This window comes from Panthera onca, chromosome C1 (genome assembly GCF_046562875.1).
Source record: "Panthera onca isolate mPanOnc1 chromosome C1, mPanOnc1 haplotype 2, whole genome shotgun sequence".
Taxonomy (NCBI): Eukaryota; Metazoa; Chordata; class Mammalia; order Carnivora; family Felidae; genus Panthera; species Panthera onca.
The window spans coordinates 61194002-61221935 of record NC_138346.1 but is presented as its reverse complement, the minus strand read 5'-3'; the positions used below and the strand labels follow the sequence as shown (position 1 = coordinate 61221935).

Below are 27934 nucleotides of genomic sequence, written 5' to 3'. Positions count from 1 at the left end.
ATGATCTCGCGGTTTGTAAATTCAAGCCCCGTGTCAGACTCTGTGCTGATAGCTCAGAGTCTGGAGCCTGCTTTGGAATCTGTGACTCCCTCTCTCTCTGCCCCTCCCCTGCTCACTCTCTGTCTCTCAAAAAATAAATGTTTAAAAAATTTTTAAAAAGTAAATGACTAAATAAAAAAATAATAAATTATGAACTGCCCTAATCTATGAAGGAATTAAGTTTTTGTTTTTAGAGGGAAAAAATTATTCTGAAGCTTATAGAACATCTATTCCAATCTTAAGTTCTACCTTTCATTGTTTCATTTGTTCTCCCAATGTGTGTCACTTTGCTGGATAGACATGTTCTGTAAATTAATTTGGGATTTTTATTTCTTTACCCATTCTTTGAATGTTTATTTATTTTTGAGAGAGAGAGAGAGAGAGAGAGAGAATGCAAGTGGGGGAGGAGCAGAGAGGTGGGAGGACAGAGGATCCAAAGCGGGCTCCACACTACAGCAGAGAGCCCAATGCAGGGCTCAGAATTCACAAACCGTAAGATCATGACCTGAGCCAAAGTCGGACGCTTAACTGACCGAACTACCCAGGCCCCCCCTTTTTTACCCATTCTTTGAAAGATTAACTTATAATACACATAGAGTGGAATATATAGTTTAAGGAATATTAAAGGATAATAATAATACACATAGAGTGGAATATATAGTTTAAGGAATATTAAAGGATAATAAATACCTCAATGTAGTTATTTTTTAAATTGAGCCATACCTTACATGTTCATATATAGTTTTTTTCCATGAAGCTATTTATAGGCATTTTTTTTATTCCTACGTATTTTAGAGCTCTTAAATTCATAGATTTCCATCATGCCAATAAAAATTACAATAGAGATTAATTCTGACATCCATTTAAAAGAAATAGACAAGAAATTGAATGTGGTGAGGAGGGGGGAGATAAATTGGAGATATAAGCTCTCAGATTTTAAAACAGCATAATAATTTAAAACAGTATGTTAGGGCGCCTGGGTGGCTCAGTCCTTTGAGTGTCCAACTCTTGATTTTGGTGCAGGTCATGATCTCAGGGTCCTGGGATTGAGCCCCTGTCAGGCTCTGCTGGGCATGGATAAATTAATTAATTAATTAAATTACTGGCACATGATTCATTTTATAGGTTACTTAGAACAAAATTTGATAGTCTAGAAATATTTAAGAATTTAATATGATGGTTCTATTATATATAAGAATCTAATATGATTAGAGGTATCTTCAAGCAGTGGGCATCAATTATGAAATAAATAAACATTATAATTGGTTAGCAATTTAGAAAAATAGCTTCTATTCCTATCACACACCATACTAACTTGCTGGTGAATTACCCTTTAGTTCCTGAACTGCTTTCTTAAGTTAAATACTCTTATATAGTATAGTGAATAACTTTTACAGCAGAAACAAAGCATTTCTCATCCAACATGATTGAGGGAGTAAAAAATACACTGTCCTCATGGGTCTTAGGAACAATAAATTTGAATTTTCATCAGTTCTCTAGAATATTCAGAGTGTGGTCGGTAGATCAGTAACATTGACATCACTTAGGAGCTTGTTAGAAATGCAGAATCTTGCCCCATCCCACATCTGCTGAGTCAGAACCTGCATTTTTATTAAGGTCCCCAGGTGGTTTGTGTGCACATTAAAGTTTGAGAAGCACTACTTTAGAGGGGGCATCTTACGCTAATGAAGTTAACTTTTTAAATTTCAGATTATAGTAGCAACAACCTTATTTACTAAAGCCCCACCAATTTAGACCCAGTATCAACCTGTTTTTGTAGTGTCAGAAAGGCTTATCTACAAACTTTATTGTTGTTACCTTGCTTTAAAAACATGTGTTTAGGGGCACCTGGGTGGCTCAGTCGGTCGAGTGGCCGACTTCAACTCGGGTCATGATCTTGCGGTCCGTGAGTTCAAAACCCTGCATCAGGCTCTGTGCTGACAGCTTGGAGCCTAGAGCCTGCTTCGAATTCTGTGTCTCCCTCTCTCTCTGCCCTTTCCCCATTCACACTCTGTCTCTCTCTTTCAAAAATGAATAAATGTTAAAAAAAAATTAAAAAATAAATAAAAATAAAAACGTGTTTAGGGGCGCCTGGGTGGCTCAGTCGGTTGGGCAGCTGACTTAGGCTCAGGTCATGATCTTGTGGTATGTGAGTTGGAGCCCTATGTCGGGCTCTGTGCCGATAGCTCAGAGCCTGGAGCCTGCTTCTGAGTCTGTATCCCCCCCCCCCCCCACCCCACCCCACTCATGCCCTGTCTCACTCTCTCAAAAATAAATGTTAAAAAAAATTTTTTTAATTAAAAACGTGTTTATAGGGGCACCTGGCTGGCTCAGTTGGTAGAGCATGTGACTTTTGATCTCAGGGTCATGAAAGTTGAAGCCCCATGCTGGGTGTAGAGCTTACTTTAAACAAACAAACAAATAAATAAATAAAATGTGTGGTTATAAATTTAGCTGTAGTTTGAGCTTTTTAAGTAGTAATCATGACACATTTGCCTAGTATTCCAAAAATATTAGGGTTCTCTTTAAAGGACATTTATTAGTATTCAGGTTTTTTAAATTTTTTAATTTTTATTATTTTTTTAGAGAGTTCTCTTGAGCAGGGGAGAGGGGCAGAGGGAGGGTAGGAGAGAGAGAGAGAGAGAGACAGAGAGAGAGACTCTTAAGCAGGCTCCACGCTCAGCACAGAGCCCTTTGCAGGGCTTGATCCCACAATCCTGGGATCATGATCTGAGCTGGCATCAAGACTCCAGTATTCTCTGGCTCTGCACTGGCAGCTGGGAGCCTGCTTGGGATTCTCTCTCTGTTCCTCCCGTGCTTGCACATGTGCATGTGTGCACACTCTCTCTCTCAAAATAAATGTTTAAAAAAAAATAGAGTCCAATGCTTAACCAGCTGAGCCACCCAGGAGCCCCAGGGCTGTTTGTATTTTTATTTTTTTTAATTGTCCAACCAGATTGTTAGGGTTTGCATTCTGGTTTCTCCTACTACCTCTGTGTCAAGTTATTCAACTCCTGTATCTTGTTTTTCTTCATCTGTGAATTGTAGAAAATTATCTTACAGAGTTGTTAGAATTACATGAGTTAATACATTTGATTTCTGATTTTTTAAAAAAGTTTATTTCAAGAGAGAGAAAGCATGAGTGAGGAAAGAGCAGAGAAAGAGAGAGAGAGGGAGAGAGAATCCCAAGCGGACTCCACACTGTCAGCATGGAGCCCAACACAGGGCTCAAACCCACCAACTGTAGATCATGACCTGAGCCGAAATCAAGTTTGACTGAGCCACCCAGGCACCCCTGATCTTTATGTACATAAAGTTAGCTCTTTATTATGTACTCTAGTAAAAGGGGATTAATGTATTAATCTAGAATAGTTTACCCAAAATGTATGAAAGTTTCATGTATTGCAGTGTTGCCACCTATCCAGGAGTCTTGGAGTCATATTTTTTTTAGTTTTTATTTATTTATTTTGATAAAGCATGAGAGCAAGCAGCAGACAGGCAAGGCAGAGAGAGAGAGGAAGGGAGAGAATCGCAGAGCCCAATGCAGCGCTTGATCTTGCGAGCCCTGAGATCATGACCTGAGCCAAGATCAAGAGTAGGACACTTAACCGACTGAGTGACCTAGGGGCCCCTTGGAGTCATTCTTAATTCCCCACATCACCCAATATTTTCTTCCCAAATATGCCCTTTCCCCTCCATCTCTGTTCCTATTGACTTGGCCTCTCAAGTGAGAGGATTTCATCATCTCACTTAAATTTTTGCAGTAGCTGTTAACTTAGTCCTCCAGTCCCATCCTCAACATTATTAACACAGTACTGTTCAGACACAGCATCTGGCTTAAAAGTTGTTACTGGCTCCCGACTGGCTCATCATGATGGGTTTCTTCTCAGTAAAATGGGGAGGGTTTAATAAGATAATGTATGTCTGGATAGTAGAGATTCAATAAGTGGTAGTTAATAGTGTCTTCTTAAAATGTGACAGTTTTTGGTTTATCTTTCTGAAACTGAAACAGTTTTGGTTAAAATAATATTGGGCCATAAATACATTGTAAGGAAACTTAGAAATTAATTTAGTGGCAGGAAAAAGGCACTTTGGAATTTAAATTAATGTAATGAATTAATGATTGAATAGTGAAATGAAGAATAATAGCACTTAATCTCAGTTGTCTTTTTTCAGTTAATGTATTTATTTATTAAAGAAATATTTGAGCATCTATACTGGCCAGTTCTTTATTATGCTTTGGAGAGGGGGCTGTTAGTGACATGTATATTTACCATCAGTTGACACAAATTCCAAGTCTTCTAGTTAACTCCATTTAGAAGGTTCATAATTCAGGGCTAACATTATATATATTTTTAAATATAGTAAAAGAGGATTAATATTTACTATAACATTATGATTTTCTTAACAAAAACTATATGGGACAAATTGGCATATTCGTACTATTATTTCTAACAGTAGAGACTTAAAATTCTAAGAATATAAAGAACTATATCTTCTTTCTTAGTCTAACCAATAATTGTATTTGTTGCTTAGAAAAAGCAGAGAGATCTTGCTAAAATGAGAAAATGTCTCCGACCAGAAGAACTGACAAACCAGATGAACCAAATAGAAATAAGCATGCAACATGAACAGCTGGAAGAAAGCTTTCAGGAACTTGTGGAAGATTACCGACGTGTAATTGAACGCCTGGCTCAAGAGTAAAGGTTATTCTGCTGTGTACAGGAAGTTTGCAAATTTCTGTACATTGTGTTGTGGAAAATCTGATGATGACTTTAATCTGAAAATCTTGTAACATTTACTTACATTAAAAGTTATCTATCTTATCTTTAGTTGAATATTTTCTTTCGGAGAGATTGTATATTTTAAAATACTGTTTAGAGTCTATGAGCGAATATTACATTTTAAAAAATATATAGCTTCTGAAATACCACTGCAATTGCTTCCCTTCTTAACAGTATAATAAATGCATAGTTGTAATATGCTAATGTGTGATGATATGATTCTTACTTAGGGTAAATTTTTTCAGTCTTGTTAAAAAACTTGAGGTTTTCACATCATATGATATCCTCTAGGTCTATTCATGTTGTCACAGATCGCTTTTTGGCTTTTATTATCATTCCTCCCATATTTTGCTTCTAAGATTTTACATCTGGCACCTTTAAAACACATTGAAGGCCTAGTAATCTTGTTTTTCCTGGGTGATTTCTCCAAATAGGAAACATTCCTAGTAAGATTTGTTTTGTTCCTCCTCTGTTAACTGCTTCCTGGGGGTAGGTTGGGTAAAAGACAGAAAAGAAACTAGATACAGCCTAAAACCTTGGCATCACATACTAATTGAAGATAATTTAGAAGTTAGCATAAACATAAATAAAATTTTTTAAAAGCATAAATGCTTTATAAAAATGTAAAATAATAAGAAATCAGTTTATAGAAATCAGTTTACACACCATATATTGAAATATATCTTCTGTGAAAATGAGGTGTGTATCTGTTGTGATTTGTTATCAGGTTATGAAGATGTTGAAGTCCAACGGGGAAAAAAAACCAAAGTAAATTACTATAGTCTTTATTTTTTTTATTAGAGTACAAGTAAATTGCTTGATATAGAATCATTAAAAGTAAAAGCTTGGTGTTTATAACATGTGCTAGTAAGTGAAATATTGTATAACATAACAAATGGGATGTAAATTGCACTTTACCTTTAAAATCTGATTTGTTCAGTGCTTAACACAAAATCCCAACTTGGACAAGTACTATCTTGTCCTTAGATCAGCTTTCCATTAGGAAAGCCTGTCAAACGTAAGAGAAGCAAAGTAACCAGTACCCTCTGGGCACAAAATAGCTGTGGCCAGCAGCATACCAACAGCACTAAGCCCATCCCCTTAGAATCGGGGTGTTGCAAAAATTTTCGTCTCATCTCAGAAGCCTGTATATAGATACAACTGATTGATTTCTGAGAGTATATACACAATTTGCTATAGATAGAACGAACTAGTTCAGTTAAAATCCTTCCTGAAAATATATGAAAGCAATTTGCTTTTCATCTAAATTTGCAAATTAAAAATTTTTTAATTAAAAATTCAGAATCGAGGGGCACCAGGGTGACTCAGTCAATTAAGCGCCTGACTTTGGTTCAGGTCATGATCTCGCAGTTCTTCAGTTTGAGCCCCACGTCGGGCTCTGTGCTGACAGCTCAGAGCCTGGAGCCTGCTTCAGATTTTGTCTCCCTTTCTCTCTGCCCCTCCCCCACTCGCATGCACGCTCTCTTTCTCTCAAAAAAATGAATAAATATTAAAAAACATTTCTTTTAATTAAAAGAAATTCACAATCAAGGGGCACCTGGGTGGCTCAGTAGGTTAAGTGTCCTACTCTCGACTTTGGCTCAGGTCATGATCTCACAGTTCCTGGGATGGAGCTGTGCCGGGCTCCACACTGGCAGCATGGAGCCTGCTTGGGATTCTCTCCTTTTCTGTGTCCCTCCCTCACTTGTGCACATTTTCTCTCTCTCTCTCAAAAATAAATTTAAAAAATGAAAAAAATTCACAATTGATACCTAAAGATGAGCTCTGAGGGGTGGTTGGTGGGGGGGGGACAGTAAAATCTAAACAAATTATCTTTCAACATACTTTTTTTTTTTTTTAAGTTTATTTTTGAGAGAAACGAGACAGTGTGAGCGGGGGAGGGGCAGAAAGAGTGAGAGAATCCCAAGCAGGCTCCATGATGTCAGTGCAGAGCCCAATGTGGGGCTTGAACTCATGAAAACTGTGAGATCATGACCTGAACTGAAACCAAGAGTCGGATGCTTAACCGATTGAGCCACCCCGGTGCCCTTCAACATACTTTTTATGTAGAAACCAGAAAAATCCAGCGGGATACCAATTTTTTTTTTTTTTTTAAGCAATGTTCTGTGATCCTTTTATAGATAAAAAATCTGGTTTAGCATTAATCTTTGGGACTTGAAAGGATGTACCTTCATTTGGATTTAGAAGAATGAAAATCTGATAGATCTGTACCTTGTGTAATTAAATACCAGGCTGGGTGTGTAGGACTATGTATGAACCCAACACAGCTACCCTATAGGCCCTAGTGATCACTTTCCACCCTCCAATAGTAGCCTTCACCCCTTTTATCATCCATACATACATCTACTGTATTTACTTGTTGCCTTTATCTCTTTCACTGATCTTCCCCACACCCCCCCATCTCCATCACCCTTAATTTTTTCCCTGTCCTCCAAATTGCATTTTCTGTATATGTAAGAACATGTTTCCTTTCTGACCCATCAGTTTTTTCATCTGTAAAATGAGGTTATACTAGAATTATCTCTAGGTTCCTGCCCTGTTCTAAGATATATGTTTATCCTTTTCATATCTTTTCTTCTCACCCTTACTGCTTTTATACTCAATTGTGAGTGTAGATGTAGTTTATAAAAAATACAACATTTTTGTAAGTCACGCAAAACTCACCGTTTGTATGTGAGTTTATGTGTGAGAGGAGAAACTATGTCTCTGATTGTCTCCAAATTGCTGGGACCTCAGCAGAACCTTGTCTATTCTGAAAATTTATCTCATCCACTGTCATCCTTGCCTACTAGAAGAAAGTGGACAGCAAAGCACCCTGTATCAGAGAATGATTAGAATCATAGACCATAGAAGCCAAATGATTTAATTCTTTAAATTCATTCTTAAGCTCTTTTTATTAGAATTTAAAAGTCAGTTTAACAGTATTAAATAGTTGATTAAATAATAAAGTACCCATAATTCTTCCTTCTAAATGAAATTATTTACATTTGTATGTTATTTTTGTGTATACATTGAACATGGCAGTATTTTTAACATTTCCAGTGTTTAAAATGGGTCTTCTAACAGATGAACAATATTTCATATTGCTGTACCCATAATAAGGTATTTAGGTTTTTTTATTACAACATTCAAATGAACTAATGTCTGTGTATTTATATTTTTGTATCTGTTAAATCATTTCCTTAATATAAATTCCCGGGAAATGCAGTTACTGAATCAAAGGGCAGGAATATCTCTATGGCTTAGCTACATAAACATGCCATGTTTTCCATAATGGCTTGTAAATTACTAACATATGAATGTGTGCACTAGTTTTAACAGAATTTCAATGGCATGGGATGTTGATTTTGTTGTTTCAATAGATATAAAAGCTCAAATTTATATTCCTTTTGGTGAATGGCAAGGCTAAGTATTCTTCCATTTTTTTATGAAATTTTTTCCCTGATAAGAATTATCTGTTTGTTTGTTTATGTCTTTTGGGATCTACACTCTCACTTTATAGGTGGATAATAGATCCAGAGGTTCACTTGTGTAAGGTCACGTTACAAATTTGTTGGAAAGCCAGGACTATACTCTAGGCTTCTGACTTCATTTCATCTTCCATTAAGTAGGCCACCAAGTCTTAAGCATGCCAGCTCACTAAGTTCTTTATAAGAGGGGCTTTTTTTCATCACCATCTTGTGACACCATCACTTGTGTGACATTCACCCTAGGCACCAAATACCACAACTGCCCCCTTGTTTTTATAACCGTAGAGAAGCATGTATTAGGAAAAGGATGTTTGATTATAATGACTAAATGGTGCTTCATTTGAGGTATAGCTTGAAGTTCCTCATTTCTTAACATTTTCAACATCTACACCTTTTCTGTATTTCCATATTCTTTTATATCTTTTTATAACACATATTTCATTCTCCTTGGATTATGTGTTATAGTAGGGTTATACAGTGCATTTACTCATTGACTTGGGCTGAGCTGTCCTTATGTATATAACAAGTAGTATGCACATAGCACAAAAATGCAAAGGGGCATAAAATCCATCCAGAAACAATTCCTGAATATATACCAGAATATGTATACATATGTATATATACACATACACACACATATACATATATATATGCATATATATATAATCAGATGTATGCATATGCATAAATGAGCACATGTAGATATCATATATATATATATATATATATATATATATATGGTAACCTACATATTCTTTTTTTTTAACTTTTTAAAAATTTTTCAGACAGACACAGAGTGCAAGCAGGGGAGAGGCAGAGAGGGAGGGAGATACAAAACCCAAAGCAGGTTCCACGGTCTGAGCTGTCAGCACAGAGCCTGACACGGGGCTTGAATTCACAAGCCGTGAGATCATGCCCCGAGCCGAAGCTGGATGCTTAATCGACTGAGCCACTCAGGTGTTCCCTCTAACTTGCTTTTTAAACTTGATATATCTTGGAGATCATTAAAGCTATCTTGTTTAATGGCTGCATAGTATTCCATTGTATGGGTATACTATAAGTTATTCTACCAATCCCGTTATTTAGGTTGTTTCCAATATTTTCCATTACAAACAGTGGTGTAATGCATAGTCCTGTATATGTGCTGTGTGTGTACATGTGCAAGCATACCTGTACCTTGAAGCCCTGGAAATCATGTCCTTTAGTGTGACCTCATTCTTCTAGTGAATATACTACACTTACAAATAAACACAAAATAACACAAGGTTACAGAAACTTGACATTGTACCAATATGGAATAAACTATGCAGACAGGAGCATACTGGACTTCTCCAACTATCCTCATTCATGGCTAGAAATAGGAATTATTTTAAAGTCACAGTGATTTGAATGATTAAGCATATATAGCTGACTTGTTATTCCTCTAGTCTTGCCTAGCTCTTCTCCAACCTTATCCAGAAGAATTGCTCTACAGCAGGGTTTCTCAATCTCAGCACTACTGACAGTTGGGGCCAGACCATTCTTGGTTGTGTGGGGCTGACCTATGCACAATGAGCCAGTTAACAGCATCCCTGGCTTCCATCCACTAGATGCCATTAGCACTACCCCCATTAACAACCAAATGTGTCTAGACATTACCACATGTCCTCTGGGGAACAAAATCACCCTTGGTTAAGAACCACTGCTACACTGGATGAATATTCATCCACGTTAAGCACTATTATTTATTATGTAACATAGACATTGTACAAAATTCAAAATAAGAGTATTTGATGAGAAGCTGCCCTCCTTTCTACCTCAGCACCCAATTCACTTCTCAGAAGCAGTTACAATTTCCAGTTCCTCTTGTGTCTCTCAGAGTTAATTATCAGTCTGCAAATATCCATAATTTTTCGTTTTAACACAAATGCTGATACACCATATGCAGTATTCAGAGCCTTTTCCAACTAAATTTAGCTCATATTTTTTTATTAGTACATATTAGAACAATTTAATTCTAAAACCTTGATTCCGAACAGCTGTTTGATATTACATAGTTTGATTTCAGTGTGTGTAAACATTTTTTAATGTTTATTTTTGAAAGACAGAGACAGAGTACAAGTGGGAGAGGGGCAGAGAGAGAAAGAGAGACACAGAACCTGAAGCAGGTTCCAGGCTGTGAGCTGTCAGCACAGAGCCTGATGTGGGGCTTGAACCCATGCACCAAGCGTGAAATCATGACCTGAGCTGAAGTCAGACACATAACCAACTGAGCCACCGAGGTGCCCCGATTTCAGTGTGTTTAAACCAATCCTATATTAACAGATATTTAGTTTGTTTCCCATCTTCTGCTTTTTTTCTTTAATTTAAGAAATCTAATTCTTACCATAACCAGTAAGGAAATCAAATTAGTAATCAAAATCTCTCAAAAAACAAGAGTCCAGGGCCAGATGGCTTTCCAGGGGAATTCCACCAAACATTTAAGGAAGAGTTAACACCTATTCCCTTGAAGCTGTTCCAAAAAATAGAAATGGAAGGAAAACTTCCAAACTCATTCTATAAAGCCAGCATTACCTTGATTCCAAAACCAGAGACCCTACTAAAAAGGAGAACTATAGACCAATTTCCCTGATGAACACGGATGCAAAAATCCTCAACAAGATATTAGCCAACTGGTTCCAACAATACATTAAAAAAATTATTCACCACGACCAACTGGGATTTATACCTGGGATGCAGGGCTGGTTCAATATCTGCAAAACAATTAACGTGATTCATCACATTAATAAAAGAAAGGACAAGAACCATATGATCCTCTCAATAGATGCAGAGAAAGCATTTGACAAAATACAGCATCCTTTCTTGATAAAAACCCTCAAGAAAGTAGGGATAGAAGGATCATACCTCGAGATCATAAAAGCCATATATGAACGACCCAATGCTAATATCATCCTCAATGGGGAAAAACTGAGAGCTTTCCCTCTAAGGTCAGGAACAAGACAGGGATGTCCACTCTCACCACTGTTATTCAACATAGCATTGGAAGTCTTAACCTCTGCAATCAGACAAAGAAATAAAAGGCATCCAAATCGGCCAGGAGATCAAACTTTCACTCTTCACAGATGACATGATACTCTATATGGAAAACCCTGAAGATTCCACCAAAAAACTGCTAGAACTGATTGATGAATTCAGCAAAGTTGTAGGATATAAAATCAACCCAAAGAAATCGGTCGCATTCCTATACACCAACAATGAAGTGACAGAAAGAGAAACCAAGGAATTGATCCCATTTACAGTTGCATCAAAACCCATAAAATATCTAGGAATAAATCTAACCAAAGAGGTGAAAAATCTATACACTTAAAACTATAGAAAGCTTATGAAAGAAATTGAAGAAGACACAAAAAAATGGAAAAAGAGTCCACGCTCCTAGATAGGAAGAACAAATACTGTTAAGATGCCAATACTACCCAAAGCAATCTACATATTCAATGCAATCCCTATCAAAATAACACCAGCATTCTTCACAGAGCTAGAACAAATAATCCTAAAATTTGTATGGAACCAGAAAAGACCCCAAAAAGTCAAAGCAATCTTGAAAAAGAAAACCAAAGCAGGAGGCATCACAATCCCGGACTTCAAGCTATACTACATAGCTGTAATCATCAAGACAGTATGGTTACTGGCACAAGAACAGACACTCAGATCAATGGAACAGAATAGAGAACCCAGAAATGGACCCACAAACGTATGGCCAACTAATCTTCGACAAAGCAGGAAAGAATATCCAATGGAATAAAGACAGTCTCTTCAGCAAGTGGTGCTGGGAAAACTGGACAGCAACATGCGGATGAATGAACCTGGACCACTTTCTTACACCATACACAAAAATGAACTCAAAATGGATGAAAAACCTAAATGTAAGACAGGAAGCCATCAAAATCCTCGAGGAGAAAGCAGGCAAAAACCTCTTTGATCATGGCCACAGCAACTTCTTACTCAACACGTCTCCAGAGGCAAGGGAAACAAAAGCAAAAATGAACTACTGGGACCTCATTAAAATAAAAAGCTTCTGCACAGCGAAGGAAACAATCAGCAAAACTAAAAGGCAACCGATAGGGGCACCTGGGTGGCTCAGTCGGTTAAGTGTCTGACTTCGGCTCAGGTCATGATCTCAGGGTTCTTGAGTTCGAGCCCCACACCAGGCTCTGTGCTGACAGCTTAGAGCCTGGTGCCTGCTTCAAATTCTATGTCTCCCTCTCTCTCTGCTCCTCCCCCACTCATGCTCTGTCTCTCTCTCTCCTTCAAAAATAAAAACATTATAAAAAAATAATAAAATAAAATAAAATAAAAGGCAACTGGCAGAATGGGAGAAGATATTTATTTGCAAATGACATATCAGATAAAGGGTTAGTATCCAAAATCTAAGAACTTATCAAATTCAACACCCAAAAACCAAATAATCCAGTGCAGAAATGGGCAAAAGACATGAATAGACACTTCTCCAAAGAAGACATCCAGATGGCCAACCGACATGTTCAACATCACTCATCATCAGGGAAATACAAATCAAAACCACCATGAGATACAACCTTATAACTGTCAGAATGACTAACAACTCAGACAATAACAGATGTTGGTGAGGATGTGGAGAAAGAGGATCTCTTGTGCATTGTTACTGGGAATGCAAGCTGGTGCAGCAACTCTGGAAAACAGTATGGAGGGTCCTCAAAAAACTAAACGTAGAACTACCCTACGACCCAGCAATTGCACTACTAGGTATTTATCCAAGGGAAATAGGTGTGCTGTTTCAAAGGGACACATGCACCCCCATGTTTATAGCAGCACTATCAACAATAGCCAAAGTATGGAAAGAGCCCAAATGTCCATCGATGGATGAATGGATAAAGAAAATGTGGCATATATATACAATGCAGTATTACTCGGCAATCAAAAAGAATGAAATCTTGCCATTTGCAACTATGTGGATGGAACTGGAGGGTATTATGCTAAGTGAAATTAGAGAAAGACAAAAATCATATGACTTCACTCATATGAGAACTTTAAGAGACAAAACAGATGAACATAAGGGAAGGGAAACAAAAATAATATAAAAACAGGGAGGGGGACAAAGCATAAGAGACTCATAAATATGGAGAACAACCAGAGGGTTACCTGATTACTGGAGGGGGTGTGGGAGGGGGGATGGGCTAAATGGGTAAGGGGCATTATGGAATCTACTCCTGAAATCATTGTTGCACTATATGCCAACCAATTTGGATGTAAATTTAAAAAAAAATCGAATTCTTATTTAACATCACAGCTAACATCAAATGTTTATGTAAAAAAAAATAATGGCAACTGCTTTGAATAGGGTGAAAATCTACAGAGAATTTACAATTTTGGGCTGATATGAAACTATCGAGTATCTCATAAAATGGAAATTCTGCAAAAGACCCTACAATAAACATTTCTAGTTTCCATTTTCAGAAGTGCTAAAGACATGTTTTAAATAAATTTAAATAAATTAAAATTGCAACACATACTAAAACAATCAAGGTACATTACTTTCCAGCTTCTCATAAACAGTATTGTACTGACTTTAGGAAATTTTAAGTTCTGCTTTTATCTTCTAGGTTATCCAACTCTTGTTAACTGTACCTTTTATTTTTGCTTCTTAACTATTTTAAGAAAAATTTTTTAATGTTTACTTATTTTTGAAAGACAGAGCACAAATGGGGGAGGGGCAGAGAGAGAGAGGGAGACACAGAATCCAAAGCAGGCTCCAGGCTCCAAGCTGTCAGCACAGAGCCCGACGCGGGGCCTGAACCCACAAACCGTGAGATCATGACCTGAGCCAAAGTTGGCGCTTAACCGACTGAGCCACCCAGGCGCCCTGCTTAACTATTTTTGATGTAAGTAGGCCAGTTCATTCTTTTCAGCAATTTATCTTTTTAGACCAACCCCTTTTTATTACGTCTGCTAAACTTCTTGAAACACCTCTCTCCAGATAAAGCCCTGAATTTAAATAATGCCATTTCGCCCTACCCCTGGCTCACTCCTTAAAATTATAGAAATATGCAAAACTGGTTGCTTAATCACACATGTTCATATTAATAAGCATACTGAAATGCTTTCCCAAACCACTACAAGTATACTTAGATTCAATACAAAGATCCCATCTACTGCTCTTAACAAGCAGTGCTGTACTAAATATTCTTGTGTATACCCCATTTTGTACATGTGGGAGTCTGTGTGCACAATGGTGATAGAATCACTGAGTAAAGGTGTATGGACATTTTACATTTTGGTAGGTTTTATACACACTTGAGACAATAAAGAAGTTTGAATATGGACTCTATATTAGATGATATGGGATTTTGTGTGGTTGTGATAATGATATTATGATTGTGTAGGAAAAGGTCTTTATTCCTAGGAGTCACGTAGTGAAGTATTTAGCAGCAGAGTCATGGTGTCTACAGCTTCCATGCAAATGGTCCAGAAAAAAAGTATGTGTAGGTGTGATATATATACTTACATATATATAGGCATATATAGACAATTATATAAACAGAAAAAGAAAGTAAATGTGCCAAATAATTTTAAATTATTCAATCTAGGGAGAAGATACATACAAGTGTTCACTATATGATTCTTCAACCTTTCTGTACTAAGTTTTAAAGATAGGGGTGCCTGTGTGGCTCAGTCAGTTAAGAGTCCAACTCTTGATATTGGCTCAGGTTGTAATCTCCTGGTGGTAGGATTGAGCCCCACGTTAGATTGAGTTTGGGATTCTCTCTCTCCCTCTCTGCCCTTCCCCTGCTTGTGCTCACTCACTCTGAAAATAAATAAATAAGCTTAAAAAGTTTCCAAAATAAAAATTGGGAAAGAAAAGTTATTGCATACATGAAACAAAAACAATATTGTGAGAAGGGAACAATTGGTGAATAAAAAAGAGCTCTTGGAAATTTAAAATAAACATTGTAATTCAAGCAGTAGAAATGTGGGGCATAAAGTTGAAGACGGTTCCTAGAATATCGAAAGGAGAAAGTATGAGCGAAAAGAAATCCATGTGGGACATCTGATAGGTTATTTTCATTTCAGAGAGGAAAAGAGAACAGAAGAATATTATCAAAGAAAGGCAGAATAAGTCTGCCAAGTTGAAGAAATGAATCTTCAAGTTAGAAGCTCAGTGAAGGTTCAACAAGGTTAAGCCATCAGCACGAACATTTACTGAGCACTTACTATCTGCTAAGCACTTGAATCAGTCCTGTCAATTCTCACAACGACCTTCAGAGGCACATGGTATCCTCCTCAGGTGAGGCCTGGGAAGGTGACTTGGTCCAAGGTCACACTGGAAGTAGGAGAGCTAGGATTTGAGCGCCGTCTAATTCGCCTGGGTTCTTAACCACAACACCACTTACCTAAAGAGATCCGCATATAGGCTAAATTATTAAATTTCAAAACTCCGAGCATAAAAGAAAGATCCTAAATACTTTCAGAGGGCAAAACACAGGTCACCTGGGGGAGGAGGGGGCCTTTAAATAGCCTTTAGACTTCTCATCAAGCATGCTTCATGCAAAAAGACAATGGAATAATGTCTTCAAAGTTTAGAGTCCTATACCCAAATGTGAAGGTAAAATAAAGGTGGTTTTGGAAATCTATGAAACTAGAAGACTTACTTCACACACTTTCTGATGAAGTTATATAGGTCTATTTTAGCAGCATGAAGGTGAAATCAAAGAGCATGTTAGGTGTGGAGTATAAGAAAGAGTAAAACTAGGGCTGCCTGGGTGGCTCAGTCAGTTAAGTGTCTGACTCTTGATCTTGGCTCAGGTCATCATGTCATGGTTGTGAGATTGAGCCCCACTTTGGGCTCTGTGCTGAGCATGGAGCCTGCTTAAGATTCTCTCCCTCTCTCTCTCCCCCTCCCCCTCTCTCTCCCTCTGCTCTCTCATGCATGAGTGCAAGTGCATATGCTCTCTCAAAAAAAAAAAAAGTAAAACTAATCTGATTTCAATAAAAAGAAATCCAAGGATGGCAACCGAATAACATATCAAGGAAAGCAACTGTCCATTTTCTAATAGGAAATTATGAACTCAAGGAAAAAAATATATAAGAAAGTCAGAGTCCAAACATAATAAACTGCAGTTGGCATGACTCTGAGCAGCAACTAGAAACAAATTTGTTGAGTCCAGTCAGACTGGGAAAGTTTAGGACAGACTATCCCTTTTCATTGTAACCCTTGTTATAACAGCATGTTTTTAAAAACTATGTGTTACTTCGGGGCACCTGGGTGGCTCACTCAGTTAAGCGTCCGACTTCGGCTCAGGTCATGATCTCGTGGTCCATGAGTTCGAGCCCCACGTTGGGCTCTGTGCTGACAGCTCGGAGCCTGGAGCCTGTTTCAGATTCTGTGTCTCCCTCTCTCTGACCCTCCCCCGTTCATGCTCTGTCTCTCTCTGTCTCAAAAAACTAAATAAACGTTAAAAAAAAAAAAAAAAAACAACTATGTGTTACTTTGATAAAAAAATTTATTGAAATAATACAACTATATTGTTCATCAACTGAAGCTCCATATAGTTATCAAATAAAACTATAATATGCATAGATTTTATTTTATTTTATTAAATAAAAAAAATTTTTAATGTTTATTTATTTTTGAGACAGAGAGAGACAGAGCATGAAGGGGGAGGGGCAGAGAGAGAGGGAGACACAGAATCTGAAGCAGGCTCCGAGCTGTCAGCACAGAGCCTGACGCAGGGCTTGAACTCACGGACCATGAGATCATGACCTGAGCCGAAGTTGGATGCTTAACCGACTGAGCCACCCAGGCGCCCCTAAAATGTATAGATTTTAAAAGTAAGTTTACTTGAAGCAGACAAGTGTCACCTTTAAACAGTGGAATTGTGCTCAGCCTGACTTCCACAAAGCAGAACTCGCCAAAAGAAAAAATAATGAAGAGCTTTCTTTAATAAAAAACAAACAAAGAAGCAAAAAGCCCCTAAAAACCACAATACTCAATCCTTTTCTTTGGAAACTGATTCTCAAAGGGATCATACTTTAGCATGTTCTTTGTTTGGCCACCAAAAGCAAACTGCCCCTATCTTTGACACCCTGGCTCTGTGAATCAACAAGCAGATGCTACGTATAAAACCAAAGCTTTGAAATTTTTCGTGTCATAATTTTTGGGGCTTTCCATGAACCCTGTGGAGAAATATAATGCAATAAAAGTGTAATGCTATCTCTTGTGAATATCTGAAGAGTGTAAGATGATACAAGAAGTACCTTATAAATAGCTTGTAAAAATTTTTTTTTAATAGCTCCAGTGTTATAATGTACACGGGATGGAAAAGGATTGCACCTTCTCTCCTGTGATCTTCCTGGGCCTCACTGTAGAGTTGGAAGGGGAAGAGTTAGAGTTGGATTAGGTGGTCTTTGAAGCTCTTTCCAGTTCTTCAACTGTATTCTCTTTGAACTTAATAAAAGACCAGTTGGAAAATGTGCTTTGGTTAGACTCCCAGTTCACCTGGACAGTTCTTCAGATATTTTATTAATAATTCTGGCAGGTGAATCTGTGCGGAAGTCTTGGGCTGCACAGCGTGTTTGCCTAGCTCTCTGAATCCCCCTTTGTGAAGGCTGTGGGGCCACCACAGTGAGGTTTGTTTGCTGTGTGTTCCTAGAGCAGCTGCTGCTTTTCTTCCTTTATCCTTTATCAAGCAAAAGAAAATGCGGCGATGTTTGTGTGTGCTTCAGAGGAGGAGAATGCTCTCCACACAGGTTATTCTCTGGGCTAAAGTGGACGGGGTGAGTGCAGAGCAGCTAGTTCAATGGGAAGAGAGGTCGAGGCAGCATCTGCCCTCCTGTTTGTTTCGACAGTTTTGGTCTTGAATGTAGAATTGGTTGAGTGAGAGGCAAGCAGAAGTTAAGAAATGCAATACTGCTTGGTTTGTCAGCCAGTTTGGGGAGTGGAGGCGGAGAGTGGGAGGGGAGAAAGGGACATACAGCTAGTTTTCTTTTTCTATGATTAAATCCCTTGTAATTTCATAATCTCCACCTCAGAGATTCTTACTGCGGTGTATTTTGCGTAACTGTTAACGGACCAAGGAGTACTGTTCCCTGCTTTTGGTAGGAAATATCAAAATTCCAAATATTTTCAACCTTGTGATATTAATGGTCAGACCTGGTTTCACACAATGCTACAGGACCATATATTTTTGCTCAAACACACTAAACATGAAACAGCAAACAGAACCATAAATCCAGCAAAAGAAGATGCAAAGATGGAAAGATACAGGAAGGGAACCAGGAGTGTACCATCACTTCAGGAGGGAAAGGAAAAAACCACTAAGTAATCTTACAGAAAATGGAAACAATGAAAGGGAAACAAGTGCAGGGTGAGTGCAAAAGGAAGAGAGAAAGCACAGTAAAGCCATAGGTAATAGTGTGCATTCCTGGGCTTCTACATATGGATTGCCGAGCCTGCTGTCTTTTACTCTATATAGATGTGTGACTGGTCGTGGTAAAAATAGGTTCCTTCCCTTAGAAAGCCCAGTCAATGGTACATGCTTAGAAAAAAAAAAAAAAATGGATGAATATACATCAACTTAACACTGACTACCTGGAAAGAGCTTTTCTGGGGGACTTCTACTTTCTATATTATATATCTGGGTACTTTTAAATGTTTTTAAAGAGCACATATTACATACTTGTGTAAACAGAAAAAAACAAAACATACTTTTTAATTTTTTTTAAGTTTATTTATTTTGAGAGAGAGAGAGAGAGACCCACACAAGCAAGAGCAGGGGAGATGAAGAGAGAGAGAGGGAGTGTGTGTGTGTGCGTGTGCATGAACACGTGCAGGGGAGGGGCAGAGGGAGAGAGGGAGAGAGAGAATCTCAAGCAGGCTCTGTGCTGGCAGAGCAGAGCCCCTACTTGGGGCTTGATCGCATGAACCATGAGATCATGACTTGAGCTGACAATCAAGAGTCAGCTGTTTAACTGAGTGAGCCACCCAGGCACCCCCAAAATAGACTTTTTTAAAAAAGTTTCAACAAGTATAGGGCTGCTGGGTGGCTCAGTTGGTTGAGTGCCTGACTCTTGATTTTGGCTCAGGTGTTGATCCCAGAACCTGGGGTCAAGCTCTGTGTCAGGCTCCATGCTGAGTATGGGGCCTACCTAAGATTCTCTCTCTGTCTGTCCCTCTCCCTCACTATTGTGCTCTTTCTCTCTCTAAAAAAAAGGGGGGGGGGCACCTGGGTGGCTCAGTCGGTTGAGCATCCGACTTCAGCTCAGGTCATGATCTCACAGTCTGTGAGTTTGAGCCCCACGTCGGGCTCTGTGCTGACAGCTCAGAGCCCGGAGCCTGTTTCACATTCTGTGTCTCCCTCTCTCTGCCCCTTCCCCGCTCATGTTCAGTCTCTCTCTGTCTCTCAAAAATGAATAAACGTTAAGAAAAAATTTAAAAAAAACTCTTAAATTCCAACAAGATCTAGAACATTTTCCTTTCACTTTTATAAACATGGATTAGAGGTGATAAAGGAAGAGTTATATCCCTTTCTCTCACCTTCATCTTTGTAGGAAGTGAAGGATATTAAACAGATTCCAATATTTACATAATTAGATAATTTTTCTCAGTTCTTGACAGCCAGCGTTACAGAATCTGTGACCGCTCACCCCTGTCGTCGTCCCTATGGGGCTTATAGTCTCAAGGGTATTTGGTCTTTCTTTACGGACCATCTTGTGAGCATGTTAGTCTCAGGTTTCCAATTCTTTTTTTTTTTTTTTCAAGAGTTTATTTTTAGTTAATCTCTACACCCAATGTGGGGCTGAAGCTCACAACTCCAAGATCAAGAATTGCATGTTCCACCAACTGACCCAGCCAGGCATCCCTCCAATTAGTTTCTTAAGAACAAAAATAGTATCGTATCTCTTTGGAGCCTAGAGTAGGCATTTAAGTGTTCTTCATTGGCTGTTTGATTGCTAAATTCTCTTGCCAACCTTTTGCCTTTCTTCCTTACTCTGACTGGAACTCTTCGTTCTCCAGAAGTGTCTAAGCAGCTGCTGCTTTTTCAAAGATTACTAATATAGATGGTAGTTGCTAATGGTACACATCTTTATTTAGATTTCATAGGGGCAAATGCACACTTCTGTTTTAACCCAACTTCCCTCAGAGCCAATTCCAAGAGATGAGATCAGGGAAGCCTTTTTTCTTAAACCTGCACAGTTCCAAAGGCAAATCTAACCAAAACAAGTATTATCAGAAAACTTGGATGCGTCAGTGTGTGAGGTCTCAGACCACCCTCATCCTCTTTCCTATAGTCTTCCTATGCCCTCCTTCCCTTGGCTCTTGCCACCATTTCATGCTCCAGCAATGAATAGGCTATTAGGCTGAAGCATCATTTCTGCTTACAATCTCCCATATTATCTTTCAAGCCAAGAGGTTGAACCAAGTTAAAATTAATACTGGCCAGACTGGGCCTGAAAGCAACAACTCCCTAACTCCCTTGGGACAATGTTTTGGTCTTACCCTACAGCTAAGTTAGCCCTGTCTGATCCCATTTTACTCTGCTTACCTTGACAGACTGTTCAGGAAGGTGCAGCAAGCTATTTGCTGAGTCCACTTGGATCAGGCCTATATGTGGGTATAAATTCCTGAAATTTTCTGAATTTCAGTGTAGGAGGGGCTCAGGTAGGACAATGTTGTTAGAAGGGGGTGGGACTTCAAGTTTCGCTTACATAGGATTTATATGACTGAGAAAATGTCATTGGACAAATAAAAAATGAGAGGGACAGAAGAGTCACGTACAAGTAAAGCCCCACTCCCTTGCCCCCTGGCTCCTTCTTAGCACTGCTATAGATCAAAACAGGGCACAAGCGGCAAGGAGAAATCCCTTGATTTTTCACAACTGCCTTAGATATAGCATTAGTTTTCCTCAAAAAAACATGGAGCATCTACACATTTTCTCTGAGGATACCTCTAGAATACTCAGTAACATATCCATTGTTGTCTCAAATGATTGCCATAGGAAATGACATTCTACCAGAAAGTTGGTTAAGAGAATGTCTTAGAAACGTTCTGCCTGCACATGTGATCATTTGAAGCTGGACCCTAACTTTACAGGGGTCCAATGAACTGCTGAGACAGGTCCCTGTTGTATGGGCAGACATGTTTATGCAGGACTCCTAGTTCCTGGAAAGAATGTTCATTTGACTTAAAAAATGTAAATAAACAGAAGTATTTCCTCATACTAACATCAGCTAAATCAGAGGGCAAGATTGGAATTATTCTTCTCAAGCCATGGAGTAAAATGCTAAATAAGAAATGATCCTGAAATCAAAAGACAAGTGTTTCTAATTCAGATGGCAAATTGAGAAGCAAGTCAGGAAGGGCAAATGAAGGCATCTCAGGCTCAATGACAGACCTGCCGAAGCTGTGCAGGTCACAGGGCACCAGGTTCCCTCAGCAGGCCATAGAATCTGCTTTGTGCCCAGTAGGAAATACTGCATTATTTCAGTTAGTTTTACAATATGTTCCTATATTCTTCTATAGATATGTAAACATCTTAGTCTTTACTTTATAGTCTATGTTTTTAAGTATCTTGCATTATAGGTAATCCTAACAAGCATTTAAAAAATCTAAACTTGCAAAACAAGTTGCAGGAAGATGTTTTACAAAGCAGAATTTATTTTATTTCATTTTATTTTCATTTGGGGGGCACCAGTGAGTGAGGGGCAGAAAGAGAGACAGAGAGAGAGAAGCAAAGCTCACCCCAAGCGGGGCTTCTGCTTGCCCGAAGCAAGAATCAAACTTACAAACCATGAGATCATGACCTAAGCCAAAGTTGATGCTTAATGGACTGAGCCACCCAGGTGCCCAAGCAAAATTTATTTTTAAAGAGATTTAATCCGTGTTGCGTAATCTCCTAGAACATTTTTAAAATGTGAATTTGAATTACAAATTCAAAACATACATTACAGAAGCCAATATAATTTAAATTTTTATCACAAACTATATACAACTTTTGAAAAAGGGATATAGTATGTCTATAATAAAATATCATTAAGTAAAAGAAGGAAAAACTGACTTCAAAAATAGGAATATGACAATTTATTTCTGAATTATTTCTTTTATAAAAGAAGATAAAAAGATTTTTTTTTAATTTTTTTTTCAAAAAATTTTTAACGTTTATTTATTTTTGAGACAGAGAGAGACAGAGTATGGGGGAGGGTCAGAGAGAGAGGGAGACACAGAATCTGAAACAGGCTCCAGGCTCTGAGCTGTCAGCACAGAGCCTGATGCGGGGCTTGAACTCACAGACTGCGAGATCATGGCCTGAGCCAAAGTCAGACACTTAACTGACTGAGCCACCCAGGCGCCCCGAAGATAAAAAGATTTTAAAAGATGCTAATAAGACGTGGACTTAGGAAACAGTAAAAACCAAGATAAAAGACCTATAAAACAGTAATTAATCACAATTAATAAAATATTTTAATGTTGAAGAATGAATTTTTGGACACAGAAACTGAAGGTATTAAGAACTTATCCTTTATTATTATTTTTTTCATGTTTATTGTTTTTGAGAGAGAGACAGAAAATGAGTGGGGGAGGGGCACAGAGAGAGGGAGACACAGAATCAGAAGGCTCTAGGCTCTGAGCTGTCAGCACAGAGTCCGACCCGGGCCACAAACCCACATACCACAAGATCATGACCTGAGCTAAAGTCAGACACTCAACTGACTGAGCCACCCAGGTGTCCCAGAAGTTATCCTTTATTTCTTGAGCCCTGGTTTTGAGAAACTAAGTACTCAACTTTTTATTCAAGAATCCCAAGTACAAATATGAATATTGGTGGGAGTTCAAATCAGTAAATGCCACAGTGTAATTAACTTTCATTTCACAGGTGGGAAGATGGACAGAACTGGAATAGAGAAGTGAGTCAGTAGTGGTTACTCATCTAAATGAAAGCATTCTAATGCCCTGAATGCCCAGGATCACAGAATGTTGGAATTGCAAGGGATTTCGGATGTCAGTGGTCTAGCCTTTTATCTTGTTGGTCAGTATGCATTTATGTCATAAATTGATGATTTTCGAGGACACATACTGGCAATTTTTAATCCTTCTAATGTCAGTGCAATATGGTATGGGAGAAGCCAAATCCACTGGCAGGAGGTCAGTGGATGAGCTGTATAACCTGTGCAAATTCATATCTGCCTCATTTCTAGTGCATCCTAGATACATACCTTCTATGCTGAACTTATTGAGTATATCCTCACTGGATTTCACTATGGTGGTGTCACCTGAGTCCTTTCCTTTTCCTTTTCCATCTAGTTGCAGGGGAACAGAACAGATTTACCATATTCAAAAACCCTCTCCCTGGAACTGATCTGACTTTGAAAAAGGTGGAGCTTGAAGTAACCTGTGGGAGTACTTTTCATTCTCATCCTTGTACATCTTAACTTACCTCAGTGGAAAACATTATTTCTCTTTATCTTTTAAGGTGACCCAAAAGCATCAGAAACTGGGTCTCCAAGAAGTATAGCATGTGTCCTCCAATGAACTGCCCAAATCCATTCTCTTTGAAAGTAAAAATATCAAAACTATGTAGTCATTAAAAAGAATCAGTTTGAACTAAGTGTTTGAGATTTGATGTTTGCAATGAGTGCAAAAAGCAAGTCCTAACAGTAGGTATGTGAGTCCATTTAAAATATTTTACACATATTTGCCCGTAAAAGGCATGGAATGATGCACTCAGTGGTTGGCTGGAGAGTGGGACTGTGGTGTGCAGAGAAGGTTAGGAAGCGGACTTGGGCTTTTTCCTTTATATATTTCTGAACTGTCTGGATGGTTCACCAGGTGTGTACTTCAATTCTTAAAAAATTAATTAGGAATCATCACACACATTCACCAATCTTTGCTGCATTAAAAGTCCGGGAAACTGTTAAAGTCTTGGTTTAACTGGTTCCATAAAGAGTTCAATTGCTTCAGGTTCTTTGCTGGGCACCAGGCTACCAAGATCAATAATGCCTGGTCCACGACAGGATGGAAATCTGCCCCAAAATGCAGATAAGAGAAAAAGAGAATTTGGTCAAAAAAATGGGCACCGTCACAGTAGGGATACATCAGCACCCTCACTTGTCTCACAATTGGCCTTCTGTAGGCTTCGTCTTTTGGCAGAGCCACGGGCAGACGTCATCCTCTCATTCTTAAAAGTCAAATTTAGGATTAAGACTCCAGTTAATACCGCTGAGCGGGAATCGTCCTTGGGGAAAGAGAAGTCCCCCGAACATACCCACTGGGGTATCCAGAATTGATTTTGCAGCTGCACACAGATTCCTGTCTTGTCTGAAGTCTCTGCTGAGTAACGGACACTCTGGGACAGCAAAGGGGCAGCTGGTGACTTTGAACCGAATTTTACCTTTCAACTCAATCCAGGGAAATTGCCAACAGAGTGGCCGACGATGCAAAGTGCTATGTTGAACGCTAGACTGTGTTGTATTTTTTTCCTCCCAACTTCACGTTTCCATGCACCAAAATGTTGATGCTACAAATATTGGATGCCACGCTTACCTGACAGGCTTCTTCCATCCCACCTGGGCGCGGGGGCTCTGAGCGAGAGCGCGAACCGTGGCTGGAGCCCGCCTCTCGCGGCCGGAGCGGGTTCGGCGGGCCGCGGGTTCCCCTGCCGGCCCCAGTGCGGGGGCCGCTTTGCTGCCGGCGCTCCCGCAGTCAGCCCCCCGCGCGCACGCGCGCTCCCCCTGGGGCGGCCCGGGCGCCTCCAGTCTTCGGCTGGGCTGCGACTGGACAGCTCCTGCGGGCGGGGCGGGGCGGCTAAGGAGTTGCTCCGCGACCACGTGACCGGCACTAACATGGCGGCGCCCAGCGGCGTCCACCTGCTCGTCCGCAGAGGTAAGCACCTGGAGGACAGACCCGCGGGAGGTTGCACTGTAGCTCACTCGCTAAGCCCTCGGGTTCAAAGGGTTACACACCCGCGCTCAGACATCTCGGCGCACATGAATGTACTTTCAGTTCTACCGATACGCGCAGGCACACAGGCTGACACATTGACACGCCGCAGGAACAGATAGACATATTTGTTCACTCGTCGCTTGCCTGGACTCCGTCACTGCCTGGCATCTATTCGCCGTCACTCCTTGAGATTTATGAGACATTGTCTGAAGTTTTCTTTCCCCACCTCAGTTGTCTGATTCGCGATAAACCTATGGGAACTCTAAATGTGCCTGGATACCCAGTTGCCAGAGAGAAAACAGTTGGTGTTTGTTGTATCTGTTGGCATGCTGCAACACGTCTTTTGGGACACTTGAAAATTGTGATTATTCTCGTACAGTGACTTAAAGTTAAGAAGAGGAGAAATTATGTCTGGGTACCTGTTAGTAGGTGTTATCCTTGCGTGCGTGGTGAGATTTTAGTAAACGTGCAAATACTTTTGCAGGTAAATTAGGGAAATCCTTGTTGGATTTGAACTAGTTTCTGAATCTTGGTTAGAAAGAACTAGGAAGTTGTTTCAAGGATTGGGAAAGAGGGGAGCCGACATATTTGGAGGGACTGCATAAGTGTCAGGTCCTGTGAAGTGAACGTTATTTTCACAGTAAATAGCTACCGTATATTAAGTGCTTTTTAAGTACATGATACTGTGTCGGCACCTTACACATGCTAGATACTTTTATTTTTTTCTTTAATGTTTATTTTTAAGAGAGAAGCAGGGGGAGGAGCAGAGAGGGAGACAGAGGATCCGAAGCGGGCTCCTCCCACGAAGGGGAGCTCTTGACCTGAGCTGAAGTCCCACGCATAACCGACTGAGCCACCAGGGCGCCACTGCTAGATACCTTTTAAAACCTAATGAACTAGTGAGCTAGTGCTCGCTTTGGTAGCACATATACTAAAAGTGGAGGGGCGCCTGTGTGGCTCGGTCGGTTAAGCGTCCGACTTTGCTCAGGTCATGATCTCACGGTGGTCCGTGCGTTCGAGCCCCGCGTCGGGCTCTGTGCTGACTGCTCAGAGCCTGGAGCCTGTTTCAGATTCTGTGACTCCCTCTCTCTCTGCCCCTCCCCTGTTCACGCTCTGTCTCTTTCTGTCTCAAAAATAAATAAACGTTAAAAAAATTAAAAAAAAAAAAAGTGGAATGATACAGGAAGATTAGCATAGCCACTGCACAAGGATGATATGCAAATTCTTAAAATGTTCCATATTTTTTGGAATTAAAATAAAAAAATTAATATTTATTTATTTATTGAGAGAAACAGAGTGTGAGCAGGGGAGGAGCAGAGAGGGAGGGAGACACAGAATCCGAAGCCTCCAGGCTCTGAGCTGTCAGCGTAGAGCCCCACTCGGGGCTCCCAACTCACAAACCTGAGATCATGACCAGAGCTGAAGTCGGAGGCTTAACTGACTGAGCCACCCAGGTGCCCCTAACATAATTTTGTTTTAAATAAATAAAGGAAAACTGTACTGTGGAAAAAAAAAAAAAATAAAACAAACCCAGTGGGTTAGGCATATTCCCTGTTTGCAGATGAGAAAAGTAAGGCAGTGACTAAGGTCACACAGATTGTGAGGGGCAAAATGGTGTTTGAACATGACCGATTTTTTTTTTTTTTTAAGTTCATTTCTCTGCACTGCATGGCATCGTCTCTCCATACAAATCAATATACAACACTCAGATGAGACAGGAAAAGTATGATGAGTGTGTGAAAAGTAAGAGGAAGATGTTTTTAGAGAGGAAGGAGCTTGGTTGGCAGATAGACCTCAGTATTTCAGCGTTAGTGGAGATGAGCAAGGAGCCACAGGAAGATTTGAAGTGAGAGGTGTAAGCAGAAGGTGATGTAAGCAGTATTTTGGACTAGGTGGATGGAAGAGTGCAAATCAATGTAAGAGTGCAGCCTTGTGAAAAGGGGCCCAATTTACATCTCTTAAGATCTGGGCTCCAGGCCAAGCTCTGTTTACTAATCAAGTTATTTTTCTGTTTCCTCTTTTGACAAGAAATAATGGTGTTTAGACTTTTTTGTTTGCTGCAGGTAATGGTGAAGAGGATCTGGGGAGATAGTCAAGGTGGAGGAGAAACCAAAACACACACACGCATATATATTATATATATACACACACATGTGGGTGTGTATGTATGTAATCCATGCAGATTACAGAAATAACATATTAATCTCTTTTTTTGTCACTTATGATTTTGACAGATGGTGGTTCAATCTTGGAAAAGGCTGCTATAGGGAAACCGGGTCAGGTTATTGGTTCCTATAACCCATCCCATTCTATCCCATAGTGCTGCAACAACTGTAAGAGGGATCTTCTGATTAGAACAGGGAGAGAAAATGTATCATCAGGAAGAGATTTAGTGACTGGGAAAGGTCCCCTTTATGGACTATCCATAATTAGTTTAAAATTACAGGCAGGTTGTCACAAGACAAACCACCTGCTCCCCACCCCCCAGGGTGGAAAACGAAGGGTAAATTCATGAAGGCTCCTCTCCTCTCTCATCCTCCTTTTCACACACTTAAATTGATGGACATCAATTCACTACAAGTCTTTCTGTGTCAGGTTTATCATTAGCATCTCTCCCTCCTGGAAAATAGAAAGAAGACATTTTTTAACCTCTTAAGAAGGACATGAGG

General features: G+C 39.5%; 3 protein-coding genes and 1 pseudogene across 6 annotated transcripts in view; 3 read left to right on the top strand and 1 right to left on the bottom strand.

Moving 5' to 3' along the window:
- Positions 1-5027, top strand: part of HAT1 (histone acetyltransferase 1) — a 58868-nt gene extending 53841 nt beyond the window's left edge. For all 3 annotated transcript variants that reach the window (XM_060621651.1, XM_078451149.1, XM_078451150.1), the window contains exon 11: positions 4576-5027. In XM_060621651.1, coding sequence (XP_060477634.1) covers positions 4576-4743 — 168 coding nt within the window. In that variant the 3' untranslated portion in view covers positions 4744-5027. The remainder of the gene's footprint in view (positions 1-4575) is intronic.
- Positions 1-24997, bottom strand: part of SLC25A12 (solute carrier family 25 member 12) — a 206049-nt gene extending 181052 nt beyond the window's left edge. The window contains exon 1 of the mRNA XM_060621646.2: positions 24867-24997. Within this exon, the coding sequence (XP_060477629.1) occupies positions 24867-24884 (18 nt within the window). The 5' untranslated portion in view covers positions 24885-24997. The remainder of the gene's footprint in view (positions 1-24866) is intronic.
- Positions 24998-25091: 94 nt separating this feature from the next.
- The window catches only part of METAP1D (methionyl aminopeptidase type 1D, mitochondrial), an 87767-nt gene continuing 84924 nt past the window's right edge, over positions 25092-27934 (top strand). The window contains exon 1 of one of the 2 annotated variants that reach the window (XM_078451151.1): positions 25092-25205. In XM_078451151.1, the coding sequence (XP_078307277.1) occupies positions 25166-25205 (40 nt within the window). In that variant the 5' untranslated portion in view covers positions 25092-25165. The remainder of the gene's footprint in view (positions 25206-27934) is intronic. The other variant, XM_060621652.2, reaches the window with a different exon arrangement.
- LOC132674020 (U6 spliceosomal RNA) lies at positions 26420-26510 on the top strand (annotated as a pseudogene).